General features: G+C 33.0%; 1 protein-coding gene across 1 annotated transcript in view; it reads right to left on the reverse strand.

The window, feature by feature from the left end:
* Positions 1 to 19850, reverse strand: part of Noa36 (zinc finger protein 330 homolog Noa36) — a 70781-nt gene that overhangs the window by 40102 nt on the left and 10829 nt on the right. Inside the window, exons 5-7 of the mRNA XM_035357596.2 lie at positions 18496 to 18575; positions 9307 to 9433; positions 278 to 382 (exon numbers count right to left, since the gene is read on the reverse strand). Of these exons, the coding sequence (XP_035213487.1) occupies positions 278 to 382; positions 9307 to 9433; positions 18496 to 18575 (312 nt within the window). The remainder of the gene's footprint in view (positions 1 to 277; positions 383 to 9306; positions 9434 to 18495; positions 18576 to 19850) is intronic.

Here is a 19850-nt window from a genome sequence, read left to right on the forward strand (position 1 = left end):
ACCAACAGGTAAAGACTGTTTTTCCAGTTTCAAACAGACAAATATCATTATGCAGAAAGAAATAAACTGCTCTCATTTTGCAAAAGTCATAAACACTTTAAGGATTAATAATATCTATTGAATGCATATGTTTTGAGACCCAGCATAAAAATAAAATAAAATTTCCAATCTGAAATATTCAAAATCAAACCCAAATATAAAACATTATAATATTTTTTAAGTAATAATTATCAGTTATTTTCAGCTGAATTTAAATTCAAAGGCAAAATATATTTACATTTGAGAGTTTCTGATTCCAAGAACTGACAGCTAGCTTGATGTTCAAATTGATCATCTTCACAGAGAAACGAATCACAGAAGGAGCATTTAAAAACTCGGCCACCTAATGAACATAAATTAATTAATTCATAGGAATGACATATAAATATAAAATGTCTCAAAACAGGAATTACCAGAGTTATATGTTTTAATGATTAGAAAGATAAACCATCAGGAGGGGACTAAAAAAAAGTATTATTTGATAAAAAATTAGATGTAACTAATTGATTCTAACAAAATTAATTATCTTACCAGGAAAATGTATGAAAAACACTTTTTTTTAAAGATTTTTCTCAGAACATGTTTTTTTTATTTCTTTTTTAAATAATGATCATATCTACAGTAAAATCTCTCATAAACAGCATCCAATTAACTGGCACTATCAAAATAACAGCACATTTAAAGGTCAAAATTTAAATCAAAAATTTAAGCCTATGAGATAAATATGCCATAAGGTAACAATCTAAGGACTTAAATGTGGAAAATATTCATGTTATGCTTCTACTGCCCAATGTAACAAGTCTTGTCCAAACAATCAATTATCCAGAATATAAATAAGAGCTACCAATCTCTTTTTATGCATTGATACATGCATTTAAAAGATAGTGTTCCTTAGAAGATTGGCTTGGACAGATGTAGACAATTCTGTTGTTCTTAACACACTTTGTCAAGATAATGACAAAAGAATCGAAAAGATGATTACGTTGAAGATGAAGACAGCATGCAAAGTTATGTGGAAGAAAGTTTATAAAGGACTGCTAAGCAGTTAAGGTTAATATATAAGGTTTTTGGCTATACATGTTGTTGTGAAGCTTCATTTTATACCCAATGAACTTTTAAATCTTCAGCAACAATCTCTTAAGCAGGCATAATAATTTAGAAATGTTCTTTAAAATTTATTTTTCTGAAATATAAAGCATGTACACAGTTTTTAATTAAAAAATCTGTATGACTTTTGACATTATTTATTTAATAAAGGCTGACAGAATAAAAAATTACTACAATTACAATAAAAATTTGACTGCAATACAGCATTTTCAATGGCATTACAAATTATGAACACAAGTTTTAGAAATATATATTCAATTATCTAGAAAAATCTCTTATTTGGAATTCGTATGGTCTTGCTACTGCTAGCTAAGAGAGATTCTATTTTATATAGTAGTTTGCAACTGTCAACAAACACTCTATAAATAAAGGGGGGGAATTTTAATTGAATAACCATGCATCAAAGAATTCAATTATTTGAAATGTACAGCCTCTCTCAAATACAAAACTTGGCAAAAATGTACTAAAAATACAAAACTTGGCAACATAACTTCCAATTATGCCAAAGAAACACACAATTTAAAATTTAGAATTAGGAAAAATTCACTTTTAGACTGCTTTCCAAAACAAATGTCATTCCAGGATTAAATTTCATCCAATTTGAAAAACTACCATGTATTGAATGGAAGAATAATAGACTTCTCATGCTTAAAAAGCATGATAAAAATATAACATTTTCTATCTGAAAACTATTAAATAAGATCTATAAGTGGGAATAATATGAAAAGTTATTCAGAAGAGAAACTGAACAACCAAAACCAGATTTCTAACTTTTAACGAAAGGCACAACTCATTTCCGATTTAGTTAGAAGGAACAGCTGTGCTTATTTTTAATAATTTTACATTTAATTCAAAACTTTTATTATGAGTCATAACATTCTTTCTCCCTTTGTTATTCATCCATTTTTAAATCTGCATAATGTCATAACTATACATATATACACATAAATAATTTATCAATTAACATTTACTAATGTTTGAAAATTGCATACATTCTTTAGGAAGCTTACATTACCTAGCCAGTCACTACAAATATATAGTGCTTTCTACTTATCACTTTAGTACTGGTAGAATTGATGTGTTTTGGGCCTATTTTTGAGTAAATACATGACAATAGCCAACCCAGCCTCCCTTAATTGTGTTGACAAATAAAAACTATTGTCAAACAGCAGAGTTAAACACCATTAATGGATAAGCAATATCACAAAGTTCATAAGATCTTCACTTTGGCTTTGTGTAACCCCAATTTATTCTCGATTCACCAGTTTTGTTTGTGCGAAAAAGGATATAAATTAACTATAATCCTCTGTTTCTCTTGCATTTTGGACCAATAATTAAAATTTGGACCTTCTTTGTACAGAACAGCAAGCAGTGAAGCATTTTCAAAGTTACAATATCCTGCCTTTAAAAAATGTGTGCATTAATAGGTATGTTATGGGACTTTTTTGAAAATGGATTAGCAATGGTGACGCAATGTGAATGATACTTATCAAAATATGATACGGTTTAAAAGCACTAGAATAACATTTATGACTGAAATCAGGTTATTTGGAGCTGGTGATAGAATTAATAACTATTCAATTGGAAAAAAACAGCTCAATCTGGCTGGCAAAACTAAAACTAATTGGCATAATCACCTGATAGAAATTTGCACACATAGCCTTCTAAACAGAGGTAAAATCAGAGCCAAACAAATTTATAAAAATAGATGAAGGTCATTTTTATGGAGCAAAAAAGTGAAGCTGGTTGAATACTGGTGGAATCAGAGACTGACTAATGCTTTATTGAAAGAATTCTGGACAGAAGTTTGGGTATTCTAATGGAAGAAATAAAAGAACATAATAGAAGATGGATCTACAATTGTTTCGTATTCTCGGAAGGTCCATAAAATAAGTGAATTATGAGCTACAGTATTTGAACATTTTGATTATCAACATAATTTTAAAGATCCTGATTATACATATGATGCATACTCAAAATATTGAAAGATTCTGGGATTTAGCAAAATTGCAAAATAAAAAACACTGTGTCATTATGTGAATTCATATTTAAGTGAATTTATGTGGTACCCAGTCCACAAAAATGACCACTTTACTACAAGGTGAGACCGAAAAGTAAGGTGACTCACCCCTCCTTTTGAAAATGAGAACAGCCCGATGACCTGACACATGCGCATTACAATCTTCGATATGCAACACTGAAATTCAGGATCATTTGCAAAGTTTCTTGTTTCATGTTTGTTCATGCAGTCACTTAAACGTGAAAGGTGTTAGTACATTACATAATGGAGCAGAAAACAAATCTGAAATTCTATTTTAAAATGGGTAAAACTGTTACGGAAACCTTGGAAATGCTTTGAAGTGTGTATGGTGAAGAAACTTTATCTTGCAAGAGATAAAATTCAGTAACTCTCAGTGGTTTAAACTTTTCCGTGAAGGCTGTGAAAGCGTGGGAAATAAGCATCACAGTGGACCATTGATGAGCAGAACGATGGCAAATGTTGAAAGAGTTGGGAAGTTATTGCTGCAAGATCGCTGTTTGTCCATCTGAATAATGGCAAACGAATTGAATTTTCCTCATGAAATCATCCGAACAATATTGACACAGGATTTGGGAAAACAGAAACTTCGTGTAACATTTGTCCCTAATTACTTAAGCGATGAACAAAAAAACAGCAGCGACTGGACTCCTGTGGTGACTTCATCAATGCAGCAGATAAAGATGACATGTTTTTTACAGTCAATCGTCACAGGAGATGAAACGTAGTGTTTCACGTATGATCTACAAACGAAATGTCAAAGCATGGAGTGGCGCCGCCCCTCATCGTTGAAATCGAGAAAGTTTCATTTCAAACAATCAATGGTTAAGACAATGCTGATTACCTTTTTCGATGCACAGGGAATTATCCACAAAGAATATGTACCAGAAGGTCAAACAGTTAATGGTGAATTTTATTGCCATGTTATGAAGCGCCTCCTGGTTTGCATTTGTTGTGTTTGGAACCATTTTGCTGCACGAGACAAGTGGTTTCTGTTGCATGATAATGCACATCCTCATACTGCATTTATTCACCCTCCTTATTCCCCTGATCTTGCACCAACAGGCATTTTCCTCTTTCCACGACTGAAATTGGCACTGAAGGGACAATCTCAGATATTCAAGCTACTGTTACCAAGAAACTTGACACAGTCTCAAAGGAGGACTTTTTTAAAAGTTTCCAGAACTTGTATGAACGTTGTCAGAAGTGTGTTGTAGACAGCAAGAACTACTTTGAAGGACAGTGATGTATTTATATGTAAATATATATTACAGTTATTATTATAACATCAGTCACCTTACTTTTCAGTCTCACCTTGCATTTTAAATGTCAATACACATTTTTAGCTGCCAGAATGACTGGCCCAAGTTTTAATGAAGTTGTTTGTCAGATAATCTCAAAATTGAGGTCCTATTTATTTCAGTTTTTTATATGCTGTATTGGTAATTGTACCTGATGACTATGTAACTAAATAACAGGTGATCTGTGATTATCTACCTAGATAAGGAGGCTTCTGTTATATCAAAATTTTGCCAGAATGGTTGCCACAAGTTTCGCAAGATCTATGCCAACTTTCATTGTCAACAGGAAACCATCTATGTACCATTCAATAAAGTTCAGAATAATATTTTTAATACAAGATAAATATTTTAAATAATAGGATATAAATATATTTCATATTTCTGTTAAGTTCATACAGGACCAGCTGAATGTTACAAAATTTCAGCTATATTTAATCTAACAAACCTGCTCCATATGCCAGTATTTCTCAAATGTTACAGCTTCATGACCTATGTGCATCTAATTATGACTAATTGCAAACAATATACAGTGGTGGACACTTTTGGAAATTTTTATGTTTTTGAACTTTGTATGCTTATAGAAAATGTTACGTTTCGCAAAATACAAACTTGTATATATCATTTTAAAGAGAATTTATTACCGAATTCAATACAAAACACAAAATTCAATTATTTGCAATACAAAAAAAGTTATGTGTACTTTAACATAAATAAAAAACACAATTATGAAGTGGTTTGTAATGTCTAGCTTTCCTGGCCAATCACTGTTCTTGTTCTGAGAACCCAATCAAATGTTAGTAACTGCCAGTAGAAGCTGACATCATGTTTACACTTGAAACAATTCATTATTTTGCTTTGTTCTGTAGAAGGAGGACCTGTTTCTTATACACTGCAATTAGAGGTAGGAATTTTTGTAAAACTTTTTAATATTTAGTCAAGAAGCAATGACATCAAATAAAAGAGTAGACTGGACACCTAGAAAGAGATGTAATATTATTGTGTTATGAGAAAGTGGTCTTTTCTATGCTGAAATTGCAAGACAGGTGGGTGGTTCAGTGACTACACCTGGACTCCGAAAGTTTTGTTTATGATATCAGGAGACAAATTCAATAAAAAACAAAGAAGGAAAAGGCCGAAAAGGTGCACCACATCTATTGATGACAGAAGAATAAAAAGACTATGTCTCCAAGATAGAAAAATATCATCAGCGGCCATCAGAAGTGATCTGAATAATGCTGGTGTTTCTGTCAGTTCAAGAACAATCAGGAGAAGATTAACAGATGTTGGACTGAGAGGTAGAATTCCACGAAAAAGCCTTATCTTAATTTTCAGCAACGAAAAAAAAAAGACTAGAGTGGGCAAAGGAACACATTAATTGGACAGATGATCAGTGGTCACAAGTTATACGGAGTAATGAAACTAAGATATCGTTATTCGGTAGTGATGGGCGAAAATATGTAAGACGTAGAATAGGAGAAGAGCTACATCCTGACTGCATTCAAGCAACTGTAAAGAACCCAGTTAGTGTTATGATTTGGTCATGCATGTCAGCAGATGGTATTGGTTGCCTTCATTTCATCGATGGGACACTGAATGCCAGAAAATACATTGACACTATTCTAGAACCAAAACTTCTATCTTCCATCAGAGATCTCTTTCCCAACAATGCTTTGTTTATTTTTCAGCAGGATTCTGCTCCTTGCCACACAGCCAAAATATCGAAAGAGTGGTTTCGTACAAAGAGCATTAAATTGTTATCATGACCAGGAAACAATCCTGACCTCAATTCTATTGAACATTTGTGGCATCGTTTGAAAACTCTTGTCCGAATGAGGTGCCCATCAAATAAAAGGGAACTAATTGAGGCTATAATTGTTTCCTGGCACCATGTAATAACGAAAGAGCTTAAAACTCTTGTCAGCTCAATGAAACGTCGATGTGAAGCTGTAATAAAAAATAAAGGGTACCCTACTAAGTACTGATAACTCACTGCAATCATCACTATCTAATGTATATCGATAACCATCATCGTTTAACTTTTTTTCAGGGTTGCCACTCAAACAGGAGAATGAAATTCCCTGACTTTTCCAGGTTTTCCAGGTGCGTTTCAAGAAAATTCCAGTCTATCCGCGTAATGTACGTTGGCTACGCTAAGAGGTAAATTATGGTATTACTTGTATTGTGTAGCAAATTCACTTAATTATTCAATAAATCCCAGAGGACATTTATTCTTAATTATTCTTGGTATACTTTGTTTGATAATTTTGTTTACTTTTCCACTTAAGAAACTTAATAAAATTTAAGATATATACATTGGATAACAAATTTATGTTTTATTTAATTATTACTCATGATCATCACCAGTTCAACACGAGGCTAATCCTGTCCTTATAAATCACAACGCAATGCTAAATACGTAGTTAGGTTAGATTTTAGGTAAATTTAATTTGTGTGAGGTATGTTCTTAAAAAGCACCTTAACACTTGAAAACACAAATTATAATAGTTCTTGTTTTCTCCATTGAAGATTGAGATTAGAATCTTCCCAATCTGGAATAAAATAAGGCTTTTTTTGCAGACATTCTGCAGCTAAACGAAACAAAGAAATCTATTTTAATAAATTGAGGTATTTTATATTTAGTTCGCAGCATACATAAGAAAAAAATATGTGCATTAAATTTCTTGATGGTATGTCATCATACTGCTAGAATTAATTTCAAGATTATGCCAGAGAAAATTTCCTGAAATTTAGAAATATTATTTACTAATAATTAATAAATTTAGAGGGAAGAAGCATCATTAAATTATACGAATAACATAAAAATAAAGATAATTACTTAAAAATTGAATTAGAATAATCAACGATATTTTAGCGAATATAGTTATATTACATGGTTAGCCTAGATGACAGATTACTATTTTTTATTTTACTGCAAAATGGCAAGGTATTTATTAAAAAGAAAAGTTTAAAAAGATTTTGCGGTAAAATTCTAGTTGGCTTTGGCACGATTTTGAAAATTGTCGCCAAGACCAAAATGACCCGTTTACTGCGCATCATCATGTCGCCAAATCCATACATGGAGATTATTTTAACCAAAAAACGTCTATCCAAAGAATCTCTAATTCTTTGGTCTATGTAAAGAAGAAAATTTTCCATACAAGTAAAATGCTATTACGCCGCTAGAATGCGGAGGGAAAATTTGCCAAGGGATTTGGCGACGGAACCTGGCGGCCAGACGGAACCTGGCTCTCCGCGATGTGTACCGGAAATTGAGAAACGTGTTAAGAAGAAACGTTCTTTGACAAAAGAAAGCTACGAAAATCCGTTTTTAAATTATGGCGAAAAATCCAAGAAGAAACGTTTTATCAAAGGACGTTTCTTCTTGGATTTTTCGCAATAATTTTAAAAACGGATTTTCGTAGTTCCCCCCCCCCCTGAAAATTACTAACCTATGAATTAATTTACTTGCGCCAAAAATATTTTCTTTTAATTTAGAGTTTAACTACTTGCGCTAAGACTAAACTTCACGGTTGCGGTGCAGTGCGCTACAATATAGCAAGTGGTAAAGTGTCTCATTTACGCCGCTCCGCATCTGCGAGTGCAATCCAGAGCTGTAACTCGAGAAATAAACAATCTCGTTGTTAGGCGACGTGTGCACCATGTTATTTTCATTTTTGCGATAAAGGCTTATCGACGTGGTGTTCACGTCGCTCGCAGTTTGCGACAAAAACATCTCGACGTGCGCTAAAAAGACGTGCGCACGTCTTTTTAGCGCAAGTGGTTAAAGAAATTTTAAAGGATATTCATTTAATGAACTTTTGATAACGTGACCTTCGAACTTCGACACCGGTTTCCAGCTTTGGCGGCAGATATATCACGCATGCACGGCTGTTTCCCTCTATGATGGAACGGAGCCACGTCTGTTGCAGAGAGGTTTTCCTTCTTTACAATACATATTCTTTGATTCTAACCTCCATGGTACCGTATACTATGATTAAACCCATTTTGTTTTATACGAGAACAGGTACTTTCTTTAGTTCATGCACTGCACATGCGATTCTCGAGAATACTGGAAACCAAAAGTTGCGGGAAACTAAAAGGCAATCAAATTGGAGCTGCGAAAATTGGCTCTATGCCAGCAGACACTCACGTGATAGACAATTCGCCAAAAAAGTTATCTCTTCCGCCGTCGGCGCAAAAATCGCTTTTTTTGGCGGGATCATTGTATGAACTTCCCTGACTTTTCCAGATTTTGACAAAAATACTTAAATTCCCTGACTTTTCCCTGAATTTTTTGGTCAATTTTCGAATTCCCTGACTTTTCCCGGTTCTCCCGGTTTTCCAGGTAGCGTGGCAACCCTGTTTTTTGTATTGCAAATAATTGAATTTTGTGTTTTGTATTGAATTCAGTAAAAAATTCTCTTTAAAATGATATATACAAGTTTGCATTTTGTGAAACGTAACGTTTTCTATAAGCATACAAAGTTCAAAAACATAAAAATTTCCAAAAGTGTCCACAATTTTGGCCACCACTGTACGTACATATAGTGAAGACTTATTGTGATCCACATGCTTACAATACTCTTGGAGGTGAAAAGAATATTCCCAGAAGAAAACACTGTAATAATGAAGTAATACAAATAAACACAATTAATAATTAATTGATAATCGCTGGTAAATACACAATTAAGCAACAAGAAAAAGTTTAAATTTTAACAAATACTTCAAGATTTTTGCAACACACATTTTAAGAGCATGTACATGAAATAAATATATATAATTACTGTGTGAAAAAAGGGAGGGGGAAATTGTGATTTTTACCATGATCCCAAATTCCTCTCTGACATTCTGCACACAAAGCATCTTGCAATGGACAATTACAAGCATGAGTGGTAAGACATTTTCTACCATGGCATACCCATGCTTCACAAAAGTCACAAATTGCACCCTATAATAAAAAAAAGGAAGAAAAATACAGGAAATCAGTCGTTAATTAAATGTTGCTATATATTAGGAAATGAAAGCCTGCTTTTGAAAGTCATCACGAAACATGTTTTTAATTTAATAGAATGAAAGTTGTTTGTAGGAAAGAAAAAATATATATATATGCAGTATTAAAATGCTTTAATGATTTTGAGTGGCAGGTTACGAATTTGCTCATGAACAGCCATATTCAAACAGCATTTACCAGCTACATTTATATAATTGTTTCCTTTACTCTCTGTGATCATGCCTTTGCAAACATTATGAAATCTACGTCTTTAAACAAAATTATTTTATTTAAACCAAGTGACAACAAATCTCATAAACAGACAAACTGGTCAGGTTGTTAAGGTTTTATTTCAGAGAACATGAAAAATGAACGATGCTTTTGCTAGGATTTGAACTCCGAACTTCCCAAGACTAGCTGGATGTGCTTCTGATTACACTATAAACAATAGTGGATTTAGCACTTGAGAGACCCCATAAATGTTATTCAGCTCTGAAGCCTCCCCTAAATATTTTACATTACCACTATAGTATTTATTCTATGCATATGTTTTTACTGTAGCCCACACTCTAGATTATTAATTAAAAAAATAATACAAATGCATATATGATTTATTTGAAAATAGAGTTTATTTACAAAAATTACAACAATGTACTTATGAGTCTCTTTATTAAACATGTAAAATATATTGGAATGTAACAACAACAGCAAAAAATTTTGTTTCTAAAGAAATGCTTTCATATAATTAATAATAATTTGAGAATAATATATTGTTTGATGATGTTTGGTTCTATTTCAGTCTATAAAATAACATGAAATAATTATGAATTTTTCTTATCAGTAAGGACATTTTTATCTTTATCTCATCAATAGAATGAACTTGCATATGGTTTGAAATATGTCTGCTGTGATTAACACAAGCAAAAACTAAATATATGCTATGTACTGAGTCAAAATTTAATCAATTTTTCTTAGAACTTGATAAATATAAATTTGAAGTTGTTGAGTGTTTCACAAATCTGGTTTTGTAATTAATGTAGTGAACAATATCTCTCCCGAAATTCATAACAGAGTAGCACTTGCTAACTGATGCTTCTTCGGTTTAAATAAGTATCTAAAATAAAACTTTATGAAAAGAACAATTAATTGAAAATTTACAAATGTTTAATTAGACCTGTTTTGACGTATGGAGCTTGGAACCTGAGCATTAGCTGAAAAGGAAAAAGAAATACTTGCAGTCTTTCATAGAAAAATTTTGAGAAGCATTGTTGGAGGTATTCAGATATATGGCCAACCAATGCAAAAATCTACAGGACATATGTTTATCTAGACATCATAAATTTGATCATCATTCAAAGGTTAAAATGGCTGGTAATCTAATCAAAGTGCCTGAAAATAGAACTACCAAAAAATATTCACAAACAAGCCAACAGGCAATTGAAAGAGAGGGAGACCAAAACTAAGATGACTACACTGTCTGGAAGACTTGCCAAACTTAAAGGTGGAACTGGAACACTTAGGACAGAGCAGCCAGGAATAAAATTCTAAAGAACACCAAGGCCCATCATGGGTTCTCAAGTCACTGAAGAAGATCACAAAAGATATGTCAAAGATGGAGTTATTGATTTGTCAATTTCATTTAGAGAATAATAGTAAATTATTACTGTATTTGATGGCATATAAGACGCACCCTTATCTAGACGGTCACACACAAGGAAAAAAAGTTTCACGTCTTTTAGTCTCACATTTCGTAAAAGCCAAATAAACAATTATTGAATGCAATTACCTTCACATATAAGACTGTGTCCTTCACGTATAAGATGCTGGTAACTTTTTTTAGACCAAATTTAGGAAAAAAAGTGTCTTATATGCCATCAAATACGGTAATCATTTTTGTTAGGAAAAAAATAAATAATACAATCAAACTCTTTTTTAAATTTTTTTTTATTTTAAAGCCTGAAATTTCAGCCTTAAATGATTTGAGAGGCCTGAAGTATGCACTTCATGACCTATGTGAAAATCTGCCATTGAAAGCACATGGTAAGGAGAAGGAAAATTCCTTAAATTTTCTCCCAGTTATAGGGTGACTATGGAAAGGGCAGATCCAGTCAATAAATCCAGGTGATGCCAAATTATCGTCCACCATATTTTTAAGCTTAGGTGCACTTGAAGAGTCTTTTTAGTTTATGTCAGAGAAGGAAACAAAAAAGTATGAATGATATCCTTATGGGATTCAAACTCACTTTCCAGTGCTAGCCGAGATGATTTACAATTACACTAAGAAGGCATGCAGTAAGGAAAGAACAAGTTCATTACATTATCTCCCATTTAAAAGGTAACTGTGAAAGATGGGATCCAGCTGCAAAATCTTGGTAGTGACAAATTATTGCCCATCACTACAGAATAATCTATTAGGCATTCTGAAACAGGACACAGGACACAGGAAAAATCATTCCTTCAGAAGGATTCAAATTGCCTTCAGAAGGATTCAAATTCTTCCCAGTGTTAATTAGACATGCTTCCAATTTACAACACAAGGTATGCAGTAAAGAGGGAGAAACTTCTTTGCAATGTCACTCAGATGCAGTAACTTGATATATAAATATAAATGAACAAAATCTATCTAAGGATGGAATAGGACTTTTCTAGAAAACAGTAATTACTAATTTGTTAATAAGCAACACAAATTTTTCCCAATTCACCTATTTTTGTCTTTTCATAAAATACTTCCACATACTTGCATTTGTAAATATCTGCCAACATACACAAAAAATATTATGCCTAATATTTCTTCAAAAATTTCTCAATACATTATACTTAAGATCATTAATATGACTGGTCTGATGAAAATACATAAGATACAGTTTTTCACAAAAGAAACCCAATGCAGAACTATTTCTTAAAATGATAACACATTTTCTCCACAAAATGTTGCATAAATTATGTTATCACTATATTAATTATTCATATTGCTAGGTAAGTTGTCTCTGATAACTGTTGCTGTTTTTAAATAAGATTAATAACCTTCATTTTTCTTTGAAATTATAACACTATGTACCTTATTATGATAAAATACCATATGCTGTACTTCAAAATTTTTATCATTATTTTTCAACATTTTCAGTTGATGTAACTTATCATTCAGCCAGCTCGTTCAATAACAGTTTGTTTTATGATAAATCATATTTGATTTTAATTTACAAATTTGGCCAAAATGAAGAGAACACAAATTTAAAATTTAAAAAAAATTAAATAAAAGTTAACAAAAAATTAGTATGACTATAGTTTTTCATGGGCATAGCCAGCCCTGAAATTGAGGGAGGCATATTTGCTGAAATGGAACATCTTGAAATGAGGCTAATTTTTTATTTAATAAAATAGCCAGTTCAAATTTAAACTCTTGTAAAAAATCAATATTTAAAAAAAATGTTATACTAAAATTAATGGACTAAATTTTAATTTAATTTGCTTAGAAGTTTTTAATTTTATGTTTTAATGCATTGTAATACAGAATTACTATTTTTACTTCCTTGTACGAAGTAAAAGGAAGTATTGCAATCGCGAAAAGATTCAGGCAGAATATTTCAATGAAAATATCCATTTTGACCACTAGCGAATGCAATTTAATGATGTTTTTGCGTGATATTTGTACGTAAGGACAGAATAAAATATTTTCCCTAAAAAATTATAAAACTGCTTTAAAATGAATTTTGAAGAGAATTTTTCGTGGCGTCTATATGAACGTACGTACATATCTCGCATAACTCAAAAGCAAGTAGCCTCAGAACATTGAAATTTTGTATATAGGACTGCTATAACATGTAGATATGCACCTCGTATTTTGGTTGCAATCAGCCACACCAAACGTATATAAATATATTTATATATATATATCCACTCTGTTACCCGGGTCAGTGATCTCAGTTTTTTTACTCTTATATGTTTGTAAATTGTACATTTTTTGCTTTAAAAATCATTGAATTATGTTGTTCTTATCTTCCGGTTAAGGTTTTTATGCCTTTAGTAAATCTGTATGCAATATTTTTAGAATTATTAACAATTTTAAAGTTGTTTAAGTGCCGCTAAGCCTAATAATTTTTTTGATGGCGCCCATTGCTTGTTTACATTTGAAACAGCAGAGTAGTGGATCTGTTGACAATCTAGAGAAACATAGCTTCACAACAACAAAGATAACGCCTTCATTTATTATTACGAATTAAATCATGCTTAATCCTTTCTGGAATTTTTTCGAGAAAATAAGTATTTAAGATTTACTTCGTAATTTTTAATACAGATATTTCGAGTTTTTATGTATTTTTGCCTTGTCGTGAAGTGAGAACTGAATTAATTCAATGAGAAATATTCAATCGTCTGTGAAAATTTCTTTTTTGTTTTGTTTGCTTAATTTCTTTTATACATCATTCTAGCTTTATTATAGTATTTGAATAGAAGATGTGGCACCGATTAGATAATTCTTTAAATGATATCAATTTTGTGCATTCTGAGTTATGAACGAAATATAATACTGTTAAGTGAGCCTAGCGCCAGAGTGTCGCTATGGTAAACAAATAGAGTGAATTTTAAAGAATGCATTTATTCTATTGTGGTTTATGCACTGTCGGCGAAATAGATTTAATGCAATCCAATAAGTTTAAAAAAATGCAAGAAATAATGTGTATAATTTCATATTTCGTACAAGGAAGTCATGTGGTATACATATCAGATTTTTTTATATAAATATTTCCAACAAATATACACATCATTCGAACTAATACTCTAATGCTAATATTCTGAAAGCAAATTATAGGTATCGTACATTTAAACACATTTTATGATTTACTTGTTTCAAGTAATGTGCAATTTTTTATTTGCACCAAATACTTTAAGTATATATAGAAATTAACCCTCTGACTGCTCAATTTGTAGATTGAGATTGCTACAAAAATTGTGAATTTTTTTTTCTTTTTTTTTTCCATATTGGCTTGTTTGTGAATATTTTAAATCTATATATATTGGAGAATTGAAAAATGCATTTTTCCTTTGTAGAAAATATTTTTTTATATAGATTTTTATCATGAGAAACTAAGTTGCCAGAAAAACCAACTTCAGATGTTATCACCCCCCAAAAAATTTCTTTAAATAAATTTCAGTCGAATCATAGTTAATTTCTATTTATTGCATAATATAAAAAAGTAAAATATACAAAATTTAAGAAATATAAAGCACTGAGAGAAAAATATCTTAGAAATGCAGTTTAGTTTGAATGATGAAGAAAAAGCTACATGCATCTTTTGCAAAGAAGCTCACATTAGCTCATATCGTGGATGCGCTGATTATAAAAAGAGGTTCGAGAGATAGATGCTTCTCCAAAAACTGAGGATTCTTGCATCAACATTAGAAGAATTTCCCCAACTGATCAAATCTGATTTGGCGAATTCAGCGAGCCTTTAAATTGCTTGAGGCTGCCAGTGTGCGCCAGAAGCCTCAAAGCTGCATATTCATGTCCTTCCTTGTTTTCCCCCTGAGGGTGCCTAAAGCTGAAGTCTATATACCATGACGTAGTGTTAGCAGGCCTGATTGGTGGCCTGGTCTGTCAGTTAGTGTTTAAGTGACTTTCTTCTGCTGTCCGAGGTTGGGGTCCCTGTCGATGGCAGATGTTTTTACCATCCCTCCAGGATGGGGTGTGGAATGCGAGTTGCTGACTATTCCTGTCAACTCAGCTTAGTCTTAGCTTGTTGGCTCGACCAATAAGTTAGCGGCCTCTTGGATCACCTCTAGGAGTTGGGGCATTTAACTATGTTGAGGCAGCCTCAAGCTTGCCAGGTCTCAGTGCCCCTTCCTCCTAGCACACTGCTTTATTTAACCAAAAGGTTATAACCAAGCCAGGAGACATCTCAAACACAAGAGGTAAACAGTTTTTGAGTAATTATGCTCAAATCGTTGCTTTTCCAAATTAAAAAGTTAACCTATGATTAACATAACATGTAACTGTACTTACCTTCTTTTATGTAGGATAACAATAACAACAAGCAATCCCCCCAAAAAATCATAAAAAAATATAAATGTTGCCCAAATTACTACGATTGCAACAGTAGACACAAAATAAGGATTAAGCAATTTGCTGAACATGTCTACGGCACAGTGTCTACCCTTATATACGCATCGGCATCACGTATTTTTGTTCACATATATTTACAAGATCAGCTCAGCTTATGTCAAAAACTGCAAAAAGCATTAACTGATAAAAATCAAAGCGATATAAATAGTATAGCTCTTATACATGAACTGCAGTTATTGCAAACTTTTGGAGGTGTAGCATCGGTTGAAACGCGAAGCTAATATCGTCGTCAACAACATAGCGGTGTGCATAAAAGAATTTTGGATAAATTCCTAGATATCAGCCCTGGAGCAATTTTTGTGCCCTGTTGTAATCACAGTTTGAACCTTGTCGTAAACAACGCTAACAACAACAATTTATTCGGTGCAAACTTATTAGATACTTAAACTAATTTGTTTTTAATTTTAAGATAATAAATAGTGTTAAGCAATATACACTCTATAACAAAAAAATCGACGTATCAAGAATGAATCATCTGATTGCTTTGAAATTTCGTACGAATAAATGTTTTGACCAAATATGCAAATGATTAAAATTTGGTGTCCAATGAATGAATAGTGCGATCTCCAGTTAATCAGAACAGTGCATCCTGCAGATTTATATAATAAGCTTTTCTCAAACTGTTGTTAAAAATTTCTGTTGCTTTGCAATTTATGATAGCTTTCAACGACTGAAAAAATGCCACACCGCAGGATTCGAGCTCATTATGAGCAATTGTCAGAGTTCGAAAGAGGTCGTATCATTGGATTGAAAGAGGCAAGTTGGGTAAATCGGGGAATTGCTCGTCATATGAGCCAAAGTGATGCGATCATTAAAAGATGCTGGCAAGAATGGGTGGACAATGGCAGATTTCAGCATCCTGATAGTAGCGGTCAACCTAAGGCCACAACCAATCGAGAGGACAGAGTGATTGTCAAATCAGCTGTCACAGCACCTGATTCATCGCTATCAACACCATCATACGTGTGACCCGCACACGAGTGTTCACCATGCCTATTCACAGATGGCTGATAGAGCGAAATCTATACTCGTTCCGAATGTTACGCCACCTGCCACTTACGCCTGCACACTGTCAAACCAGATTACAGTGGTGCTTGGCTCAAACAGGTTGGAATGATGCTGACTGGGAATGTATAGTCTTTAACGATGAATCCCACTTCCAACTGTGTCAAGATGATCATCGAAGACGTGTCTGGAGACGCCCAGAGCAGCATGCTGATACTGCTTTCACTATTGATCACCACACAGGCCCTCAACCAGGAGTTATGGTCTGGGGTGCCATTTCCTTGATAGCTGGACCCCTTTGGTCATTATTAGAGGCACACTTACAGTATTGCGGTTCGTCAACAACATTCTGAGGCCTGTTTTGCTACCATTCCTTTTGCAGTATCCTGGTCTTATTTTTCAGCAAGATAGTGCCAGACCACATACAGCATGTGTTGCTATGACCTCTATTACAGCTTGTGAAACACTGCCTTGGCCTGCCAGATCTCTCTCCTATTGAGCATGTTTGGGATATAATGGAAAGGCGACTGCATCTACCAGGGAATGCTGATGACTTAGCCCAAACATTTGAGCAAATTTGGCAAGAAATACTGCAGGAGACCATCTGGGAGCTTTATCAATCTATGCCACACAGTGTGGCAGCTTGCATCCAGACTAGAGGTGGGTCAACACCTTATTGAGCTTGTTACTTTGTAACTATGTAATTTTGAAATAAATCCTTCAATTGTTCTGAAATGTTAATCATTTTCTGTTCTGTACATAATTTTCCAATCCACCAATTTTTGTCTCCATCGGAAAACTCCTTCTTGGTGTGTCGATTTGTTTAGTATAGAGTGTATTTGGTATCCAATATGTTTAGTGTATTATTCTACTTCACTTGCAGTGTTACTTTTTTATAACATAAATATATGTATAAGTCTTCAATAAATATGTTTGAGTGTGGGTTTTAATAAAGCACAAAACATTTGCACATTTAGACAAACTGAAAGATAAAATGTAATTTGTTTGGTCTCTCATATTATAATGTTAACAATACTTTATTTTAAGTGTTAACCATTAGCAGATTCCCTTTAGTATCGTCACTGCATAAAGGCGCTCGCTGGACATTTGCACGACAGTGCCAATTAGACTTGGCATGGGCCTGCCTACAACGCTCACGTAAAGAAGAAATTACAGCCCCCTCCAGAATAGATGCCAGAAGCAGTTACCTGGTTGCAAGATAAGAAGATTAAAACCTTTCCAAGTACAGTAATCACTATCGAGAAGATAAGAGCGACGCGAAAAATACAGCTGAGAAGTTTGTTGCTGGGTTTCAAGCTGCATTAGCATTGATGAAGTTTGCAGAATGTGAAGAGTAAGCCTTGGAATTTTCATGATTTACCAGTAACTTCAAAACTTAGGACTCTCCCTCATTTTCAAGCAGTTTCTCTCCGGGTCAGTACTTAGGTAGGTGACTGGCTCAAACGAATCATCGTTATTCATTCCAAGTGAAGAGATTTTCGCAGCTTGAATGGCCGCTACTGAAGAAATGTAAGATATGCCCAGACGCTTTCCCAAATTTTTCTTTTTACGTGCTTCAAGTACTTGTTTCCAGCTTCACCTAGTACGGTGTAGCGGCTATTGCCCTTATTCTAAAATGTACCAACACCTTAGGGCATTTTTTTTTTTTTTTTTTTTTTTTTTTTGTCAGGCAGTAAAAGCAGTAGCGCTGCTAAATGCTGCCAAACACGAGGCAACTGAACTGAACTAAATTGAATTGAACACATTTTAGTAACTTCAAATAAGAGGGAAACCTAATAATACTAGCATAGTTTTAATATATCATATAATATAATTTTATTAAGCATACAGATTTCTTTACAATATAATTTCATTAATTGTAAATAGCTAGACTTACCACCATAGCTAATCCTGTTGCATAAATACCAGGGTGCTTTACAACACAATCACCTGTCTTTAACATACACTTTGTTTTTCCTATAAATATATTATACAGATAAATGCAACAAATGCACTGTAAAAATAAAAATGAGTATGGAGAACAGTAAATTATTAAACAATTGAATTCAAACATATAATATTCATTCATACAAATTGAATAAATTCATACATATAAAAAAACTAATGCGAAATACTGATAAAAATGTTAATAAAAATGTACTTGATTAACCACCAGCAAACGTGTCATCCAAAATAATATAATAACTACACATTAAAATGGGGGGGGAGAAAAGTGACTATATATAGCTTACTTCACAAAACTTTCATGCTGAAAATTAATTGCATATGCATAATTTATTCAAAAATTAGAACTCAGAAAAGATGAATAATATGATTGAGGAAAGGTAAATAATTAAATGCTTCTCCTAATTATGACTATGAAATGAACTATTTTAAATTAACATAATACACTAAGAACTCACTTAACCTGTTAGTTTGTAGTATAACTATAGGGATTTATCTTTCCAGAACTAGAAATGTGAGAAAAATCAACTATGCTCCTCTCATTGGGATTCAAACGCTGGATCTTCCAACTGCTAAATTGCAAACCGTATGTGCACATGCAAACCTACGAGAACATCCGGTGGGGAAGGCAAAATTTCCTGGGGGCAAGTAGGGACAGACTAAGATCCAGTCAACCAAATCCAGATGGTATTAGTTATAAGGGTGGATCAAATAAAAATAGAACAGTAGATATAAAATGAAAAGGTATTTTTCAAATAAAATCACAAAAATTATATAAACACTTGTCCCCATGTCGCACCTAGCAGTACTACCTTCTTTGCAGAAAAAGTTAAGCTAAGATTGAAACCAGTTTCAAACTGTGTTCATGATTTCACTGTCCAAGTGTAAACATCATCCCCACAATGCCTTTTTGGTTGATCTTTACATTATGGTAACTTGGCATTTTTTTTTTGGCGAAAATTTGCCGACCAACTCTCCTACAGCAACCCTCTATTTTTTTTTCCGCCGCCATTTTGTCTTCACGAAGTAAAGACATGTTTCTTTTCTTTTTATCTACTGAACACTTCTTCCAACAATCTACTAGCCGAATTACACTTATGCTAGTTTATCTAACAAAATTTTATCTAACAAAACTGCTTAATCATGACAAATATTCACTGCAAAATTGGGAAAAAGTGCACAATACCATACTCCTTACGCGTTTTTCAAAATAACACATACACATAAACCATGTACACGCCGACTTATTTTTACTTAAAAAAACATCCCAGAATTACACAAAAATGG

This window comes from Stegodyphus dumicola, chromosome 9, assembly GCF_044657685.1.
Source record: "Stegodyphus dumicola isolate Sdum_Otavi_A_Nest chromosome 9, ASM4465768v1".
Taxonomy (NCBI): domain Eukaryota; kingdom Metazoa; phylum Arthropoda; class Arachnida; order Araneae; family Eresidae; genus Stegodyphus; species Stegodyphus dumicola.